The 9143-nt window shown below is 37.9% G+C and overlaps 1 protein-coding gene across 1 annotated transcript; it reads left to right on the top strand.

Moving 5' to 3' along the window:
- The first annotated feature begins 278 nt into the window (after positions 1-278).
- Positions 279-7850, top strand: PRDM14 (PR/SET domain 14). Its single transcript, XM_075828273.1, has 7 exons — positions 279-870; positions 1030-1077; positions 1163-1320; positions 2335-2605; positions 3953-4155; positions 6085-6186; positions 7623-7850. Exons 1-7 carry the CDS (start codon positions 279-281, stop codon positions 7848-7850), a joined length of 1602 nt encoding a protein of 533 aa, XP_075684388.1.
- The last annotated feature ends 1293 nt before the right edge of the window (positions 7851-9143 follow it).

Genomic DNA, 9143 nt, shown 5'->3' with positions numbered 1-9143 from the left:
TCAAAATCTAACAAATATAAACGAATGAGATGAATTGTTTGTTTTTATGTGGTTGAATATCTGAGTATTCCTCTATCTCAGGTTATGTAAGCTTCTGTGTTTAGCAATGATGTGTGCGGCACATGATTCCCTCCCGTAGATTTCATGATGAGGATTATGATGAGGATGATGATGAGGCTGATGATGATGATGATGATGATGATAATAATGATTATAATAATAGTTAATACTATTGGAAATTTGTTTGCAGACAGGGATAACACTGAAGATAAGTGAATATGGCAGTGTCTGTGCCCAGCAGCGCTCTCCCCACCCCAATGATTGACCGGATCCCCCCAAGTATTGCCTCCTACTTCCCAACGTTCATGCCCCATGGTAACCCTTACCTTGGCATCCTGGCCAATACCACCCATGACCTGTTCCACCCTCTGAAGTCTCTGGGGAGACTAGTCACCAAATCTTCACCCCTGGGGCCCATTAATTTTAGGGATATATCCTCTATCCTTACCCACAGTTCTCTTCCCGGTGAGACCCTTTTCCCCCATCCCTCTTCTATATACCCCGTGTTTGGTAAGGCTCAGACTATACTGAGCACTAAAGAAGCCCCCTGCAGTAGTAATAATAATAATGGGCAGTCACTGGGTGCCGGATTCCTTCATAATTCCCCACAGAGCCCCAAATCAAAGAAGTGCAGGGGGGTCCCTATAATGAGTTCCCATTGCTTGGAGGCGACGAGCCTGGGCACCAGGTACCAATTCACAGAAGAGGAACTGCACACTGTCCTGTATGGGTACACCGGCTCATGTGAGGACCCGCGCCCCCGCGCTGCACATGCCATCTCCGGACTCCGCATCCCCGACAACTGCAGAGGTTATCTATCTATCTATCTATCTATCTATCTATCTATCTATCTATCTATCTATCTATCTATCTATCTATCTATCTATCTATCTATCTATCTATCTATCTATCTATCTATCTATCTATCATCTATCCATCCCATAAAATAACAGTATGTTTTTGCAGTAGGAATGGAGCTCCAAATTCTGGACAGAGAATCATTGCAGTTACCAGAAGGTAGATCATTTATATGTAAGGATATGATTATATTACACAGATCTACGCTGTGATAAAGATGTTAATCGGAATATGTATATTGTAGGACTGACTGTAATGAAAACGAAATTTGTAGATTTACCCAAGTCCGGGGTGTTCAGTACAAGTATCATCCCCAAAGGGGTCAAGTACGGTCCATTCCAGGGGAGAGTGGTGAACACCAGCGAGATCAAGACCTATGATGACAACTCTGTGATGTGGGAGGTGAGGAGACATCACTACTGTCATCTTCACATCTATATATCTATCAAATATTACCACCACTCTTAGAGAGAAACTATTATTACTGTGTCCTTATTTCCAGCCAAATCGTTATAATATGAATGTTATTCGATTTTGTTTTTCTCTTATTTCTAAAATTATTTTATAATGTTTTAAATTAGGTTATTATATTCCTACTATTCTTTATTACAAATATTATTATTTATTATTATTATTATTATTATTATTATTATTATTATTATTATTATTATTATTATTATTATTATTATTAATAATAATAATAATAATATATTTTTATAATCGCAATGTTTATATTGTTACCATTATTTTGTATTTTTAGCATTGTTAATTATTACCTTCCCAATATTATTATTGTTATAATGCTACTATTATTATCGTTATCTTTATTTTTGTTCCATTATTACTAATATTTATTTGAATTTGAATATTTAGGTTATCATTTTTCTTTATCTTCTTCACTAGTATTACTTATATTTTATATTTATCAGTATATTATTATATTTATATTATCATTTTTCTTTATCTTCTTCTTCACTAGTATTACTTATATTTATCAGTATATTATTATATTTATATTATCTTTTTTCTTTATCTTCTTCACTAGTATTACTTATATTTATCAGTATATTATTATATTTAGATTAGCATTTTTCTTTATCTTCTTGGTTACTAGTATTACTTATATTAGTCAGTATATGATTATATTTATGTTATCATTTTTCTTCATCTTCCTATTCCCCTTCTTCACTATTGTGACATTAATATCTATTTAATACAATTTGTATTACTTCCTGTATTATTATTTTTATATTATTACTAATATTTATTATATTAATGTCATTTTTACTATTGTTATATGATCACATTATTATTCTTACCATTATAATCTACACATCATCAATGTAACTATATTATTATGTAGCATATGATTTATAAATGTTACATGTTTTACATCCCTGTGTACCCCTTGGGCAGATCTTTGAGGATGGCAGGCTGAGTCACTTTATAGACGGGAAGGGGGCATGTGGTAACTGGATGACGCTTGTGAATTGTGCCCGGTTCCCAGAGGAACAGAACCTGATCGCAGTTCAGTGTGAGGGCAACATTTACTATGAGACCTGCAAGGAGATTGCACCCAGACAGGAGCTGCTAGTCTGGTATGGAGACTGCTACTTGCAATTCCTGGGCATCCCGGTCAGCCTCAAGGGCATGGATGATGGTAAACCCTCCTTTCAGGAGACTGAAGGTATTTATGCCACCTATCTGTATGCTCCTGACTAGATTGTCATTTTTATAATATTGTGCAATAAGGTGATATCTTGCTGTGTAACATTAGTATGATATAATAGCATAGCAAAATACAAAAAAGAATAACAGATTCAAATACTATGTAATGTTATACAATATGATGTCATTAACTCTAATCTATCATAACACAACATAACATATAAAAAGAACATTATCATAACATACATGTATATAAACATAAGAATGATAGCACAGCAATATAATAGAACATCATTATACCATACATGTATATAAACATAGAAATAACAGCACAGCATAAAGCATAAATGTACACACCATGGATGTATGGATAATAACAACACAATATAATACCAAATGCTGTATAATACATTTGCTCATCATAATATATTTTCACATCATAATATCATGTAATAAAACTATACAGTATAACAATGATTTAAAATAAAAGCATACAATAAAAGCACAGCATAATGGCAAACATATACATGCAATGTGTATACATATATTTGTGTGTATGTATATGTGCGCGCGCACACACACACACACACACACACACACACACACACACACACACACACACACACACACACACACACACACACAGTATTTTACCTAAATAGTACTATATTTAGATATATAAGCCTATCATACTATTATATGAGAGGACGATAAAATATCTTTATCAGCCCAATTACAATTTAATAGCACGTTATAACATAGTACAGTATGGTAAAGTAGAATAGTCATGAGTTGATACAAGATCACTACACAGATAATAATTAATTATATTATTATTATTAATAATATAATGATCACATAATAATATTAATAATAATAATAATAATAATGATAATAATAATAATAATCACATAAGCACATTATAATCACATGTAATGTAATACAATATAATCATATGGCACTAGTATACAGATACATGACCTGGTTGTTAATAGACAGTGGGTGAGATCTGCTATTGACAGGTAAATAAGTGTTTATTAAACATGTGCTGTAATCCTTACATGAAGAATACAGTTGTCAGCTGAGTACAGGAGATAAAGCAGGCTCAGTAATTGTTATTGACATTAGCATATTCTAATGAACAGGATTATCAGCTCAGTCATTAGCTGCTAATGATTCAACTATTGGAAAGTACAACTCCCATTATCCTTCAATTTAAATCCGCTAGTGCGTGTGCCCTGAATGATTTCCCATTATTGGAAAAAAAAAATAAGGTAAGCCCCTAGGATGCGATGTCTGAGTTGCATAAGGCTCATGTGTTGGTATTTTAGGGATGTCATTCTGTATTTATCTCTTACCCCTGCAGAGTCTGGAGAGGGATACAAGTGTGAGAGATGTGGTAAAGTGTTCGCCTATAAATATTACCGGGACAAGCACCTCAAGTACACCCGCTGTGTAGACCAGGGGGACAGGAAGTTTCCCTGCCATCTTTGTAAGAGGTCATTTGAGAAGAGGGACAGGCTGAGGATCCATATCTTACATGTTCATGAGAAGCACCGACCCCACAAGGTGAGTTCAACCTGGAGATAGATCTCTTATTCCTCAGACATCTGTTTTTGGGAAACATGTATTAGGCTGCATACACATTGGATAGCTGTGGCCATCTCTCTGACCTTCCCATAAACATAGAGCTTGGGTTGGTTGAGTGTGACTGTTTTTTTGTTGGATAGCTCTTTTCGGGCAATGTCTTCTCTCCTACAGTTTTTGATCTTTAACTGCTTGGTCTATAATTGTAAGTCTGTATTATTCCCAGAATTGTAAGTCGCAGTGGTATATGTTGGCTCTATATAAATAAAATTCAATGGTAGTTATGCACAACTAATGTAAGTCTAAAACTGGGCAAAGCTTATAAGGGAGGTATTTTTGTGGAACTACAAGCCTCAGCATGGCAAATACTCCATTTAGCTGTTGGTTAACATCTCCAGCACTGCCTTAGGCTGAATTCACACACAGAGTTTTGCGATGGCATTTTTAATGGCGTTTATGTGAGCATTTTGTGTTTTTTTTTTTTTTGCACGGCCAGATGTTACATTAAAGTCTATGGTAAAATATAAAATGCATTACACACAACTGCGTTTTCGTTTGTTGCATTTTTTTAGGCAATTTTGTGGTCGCAGTATGCTCTGGGTATGGCGTTTTTTCAGGCGTTTGGCTTCTCCATTGGACAAAAAGCCAGAAAAAAAGTGTGTACAAAATAACACCACATAATAAATGCTACTAAAAACGCCAGAAAAAATGCATTATACATTTGTAAAACGCTAGCGTTTTTGGAAGGGGGTCTTACACACAATTCCAGCAGAATCCAGTGATTAATGGTTTTTGGTCTCCAGTAGTGGAAGGGTTAAGTGCAGTCACGGGTGGCTGCCATTATCTCAGTAGGATTTGGCTGGAGGCCCCTTATTTAGATCTGAAAGGCTTGTAAACTGAAATAGATCCAGGTCTGGCTCAATGAGACACACTTCCATTTCACGGGCCAGCTTACATTATTTAACAGTTCAGTTGGCTGAGATGATTTTCTTGAGTGTTTTACACATATTTGGAACTAATGCATTGTGCGTAATATTAGAGATGTGTCTAGGATCAATACAAGGTTCTTCCTCCATCATAGACACTGGAACCTGGGTGCACACCGAAAACAGGCCAGAATATCCGGTGCATTCCGCATCGCCACCTAGGAGTAAGTTGTATTAACGTGAAGGAAAGACCTATCAATTCTATATGGTATTCCTGCTGCCATATTTAATGTGTAGTTATTAGACTGAAATATGATCTTACATATATACGTTAAATGGGAAATAAACCCAGAGTACAAACTACAGAAACTATTTTGGACTTCATATCAGTAATCCAATTGAAGATACTTCAGTTCACCTCCTCCCAGGCTGAAACTGGTTGCTCATGCAACAATAGGCCTTATTCACACTTGTGTATTTAGGTCAGGAGTGGGTCCAAAACATGGAAGAAGTACAAATCTTTCCATTATAGTTTATCTCTGGAAATGTTCCACTCCTGGTTTTAGTTTCTAAATACTGATGCAAAATACTGACCTAATAACGCATGTGTGAATAAGGCCATGGACTGTATTCAACTGTATGGCAAACTGAGTTAAGATAGACTTTAGGGTTAGTGTTCCTTTAAGAATGTCTGCAAAATTTTGGTTTTGCTAGATAAAACTTTGACATAGAGATTCTGTGAATTCGTAGTTGAACTTTTTAGGGCTGCAATATTGATGCATTGATCTAGCTCATTGATCTCTTTTATGTCCTATATAAAGGCATAGATGACATATTATGATGTCAGGATGAGTTGTGGAAAACGACAACTCAGTTCTGCTACATTTGTATTTTAAAGAAACACTCCAGCTCTTCATTCTTTACTGATACTTGGCAATGTTGTCTCTTGATCATTCGATTGATACACATCTATATTTTGTTACAGTGCACAGTTTGTGGGAAGAGCTTTTCTCAGTCATCCAGTCTCAACAAGCACATGAGAGTTCACTCTGGTGAAAGACCTTACAAGTGCGTCTATTGCAACAAGGTAAAAACATTCTTACCTATCACTACAGTCTTGAGATTTTAATCCTAAATAAAATAAGGGGAAAAAAAAATAAAATAGAGCGTTATCTTAATTTGATTACAAATGTTACCACTAACCTTATGTAAAACAGAATCATTTGATAAACTGTTAGTCTAAGTGCTGTTCATCTGATATGTGTGTCAAATACCAAATCTTAATAATGCTAAACATGTACTATAGGGGTCATGTATCAATAGTATCATTCGTATGGCACATTTGTATTAAAGGGGTTGTCCACTACTAAACAACTGATGACCTATCCACCGAATAGGTCGTCGGTATACCAACGATGCGGATCCGACACCCGGACCCCGCACCGGACCCCGCTCTGTGCACCGGATGTTATGGCCCATATGCGATGTACGGAGCAGCAAGCAGTTGGCTCCGTACATTGCTTAGCGGCCGTGCTGTAGAACTGCCGGTCTGCTCCTATTCACTTGAGCAGAGCTGCAGTACGGCAGTGCAGCCGCTATTCAGTGGCCGGAGCCAACTGCTTCCAGCATGTATGTCCGGCGCTCAGAGGAAGCCGGAGCGGCTTAACGTTGTGGGGCCCGGGTGTCAGACCCCCACAGATCATGTACTGATGACCTATCCGGTGGATAGGTCATCAGTTGTCTAGTAGTGGACAACCCCTTTAAGATATCATTCAATAGCTGTTTACTACCACAGACATTGTGTTGAGTCCCTGCTTTATCTTATGCTTCACCCTCTGAAAACTTTAATAACTGTTCTTGAACAATTCATAAGAGCAGCTGTTTTGCTTATACCCGCCCCAGAACTCCAGTCACAACCATCCCCCATTCAATGTTTGTGAGATCACAACACTAAGGCTTCATTCACACGAATGTGCCCGCAATTACAACCCATAATTACGGGCATGGCCGGCTGCGGACAGCCGGCCGATTTTACGAGCCATGCTCCCATTATAAAGTATAGGAGCACGGTCCGTAAAATAAAAAAATAGGACATGTCCAATTTTTTTGGGCAGGTTTCTACAGCACGGACACCCTCCCGTAGACATACAAGAAGGTGTCCGTCAGCCATAGAAATGAATCGGACCGTAATTACGGGCAATTTTACGGTCGTGTGCATGGGGCCTTACCCTTTATGTCTTGGTGATTGCTAAATGTTTTGATGTTCTCTTTCTTATACCTTGCAGTGATCTAACTATTTTTACATAAAATGTCCTACTGGTCCTAAGACACTGGTCACTAAGTGTATAAGAAATATATAATATCATCATGTAGTGTGAACTATAGTTCACATGATGCATTGATGTCAGTAGCAGAGTATCTCAGGGCAGCCCCTTACTGCTGTTATTGACCCCACTGCATTTACATCAATACTTGGTACTTCTTAGGTCAACACTTCTTCACTTTAATTTTTCTTCCAATTAGGCTTTTACTGCTTCCAGTATTCTCCGCACCCACATACGGCAACACTCCGGAGAGAAGCCCTTTAAGTGCAAACACTGTGGCAAGGCCTTTGCATCACATGCAGCACATGACAGCCATGTGCGCCGCACACACGTTAAAGAGAAAGGCTACAGCTGTACGATGTGTGGACAAAACTTCCTGGAAATGGAGGAATTCCGATATCACATGCAGATCCACTCTGCTCTCTAAGCATCTGCCCTCACGCGCCACCGGTCTCATTAGACTGTGCCAATTGATATTTGATTTCCTCACCATATGTTATTATTATTTATTCTTCAGATGCCTGTAATATAAAGATATTATATGTAACTTAAATCCTTTGAACATAACACTTTTCATTGACTAAGTCTGGTTTGAGAACTAGATGCTATTATTTATTTTCTAATTTATACATTTTGAAGAGGACAATATCTTGTGTTTGTTAAATATATACAGATTATAATAAGTTTATTATGGCATGACCTGTTTATATACAGAATAAGTAAATGGTAAGTCATTTTCCAATTGAAATGTACTCCTAAATTGTTCTGATGTTCAAGATGCTTGTACATGCTGCAATATTCCAACTAACATTGGGCAACTAGGCTCAAAATCCAAGTCAATGTTGGACCTCGTGAATAATGAGGTTGTAATATGGTTATTATCAGCCCTGATAAGCAGAAGTGTGCAGTCAATATTGTCCACATACAGAGACTAAAAAGGGTCTACTATGTTTTCCATATGAGACTTGTTTCAGCTACTGTAATGTGGCTGCCTTTCAGTGTCTGTCCGCAACAAACAGGACCTCCCACCGACCACCATACATCCCTGAAATCCGGCCACATTATTCCCATCTGAAACCAGCCTAAGCCAAACCGACTAAATAACTATCATGTGGCTTAACCTCAAACTTAATTGGCTCTTGTATATGTCAACATTACTGTCTTGATCTCCAAGCTTGTATCACACCTCTAGGACCCCCACTGATCCAGGGAAGTAGGGGCCACAGCACTAATTTGGCGCTACATTACCTTCTTAGTTTTCCCCCTTACAGCAGTGCTTCTGGCCACCCGGTTGTGCATGGAACTGCAGCTTGCCCCATTCACTTGAATGTGGCCATGCTGCAGGTCCCTGCACATTGGGTGGCTGGGGCACCACAATACAGGGAAAAAATAGCGAGTAGGCAATAGCACTAAAGCAATGCGGCGGCCCGTTCATTCTCAGGACTGATTGGGTTCCCAGAGTTCAGACCTCACTGAATATAACGTGAAGGCAGATCCTATGGATATGCTTAAAAAATAAAAGCTGAGTCTTAAATGTGCCCGGTGCCATGGAATCCTTCTTCCGCTTGTTGTCTATACGGCAATGGTGAATTAACGTTCCAAAGAGCACAAGAATTCAAATGGACTGGTGCCGAGGCCTTTAGATTCTTCTTATATTTTAGGGTTATGCCATCACTTTATAAGAGCAGAATACCCCTTTAACAACTCAGAATTATCTGCT

The sequence above is a fragment of the Rhinoderma darwinii genome, chromosome 5 (assembly GCF_050947455.1).
Source record: "Rhinoderma darwinii isolate aRhiDar2 chromosome 5, aRhiDar2.hap1, whole genome shotgun sequence".
Taxonomy (NCBI): Eukaryota; Metazoa; Chordata; class Amphibia; order Anura; family Rhinodermatidae; genus Rhinoderma; species Rhinoderma darwinii.
This window is presented reverse-complemented; position numbering and strand designations above follow the sequence as displayed.

What these genes read in the sequence shown, in the direction of transcription:
- PRDM14 (XM_075828273.1), top strand. Translation starts at nt 279, where the DNA reads ATGGCAGTGTCTGTGCCCAGCAGCGCTCTCCCCACCCCAATGATTGAC. An exon ending in ACAACTCTGTGATGTGGGAG is followed by an intron (nt 1,321 to 2,334) that starts GTGAGGAGACAT and finishes CCCCTTGGGCAG; the next exon opens with ATCTTTGAGGATGGCAGGCT. An exon ending in AGTGCGTCTATTGCAACAAG is followed by an intron (nt 6,187 to 7,622) that starts GTAAAAACATTC and finishes TCTTCCAATTAG; the next exon opens with GCTTTTACTGCTTCCAGTAT.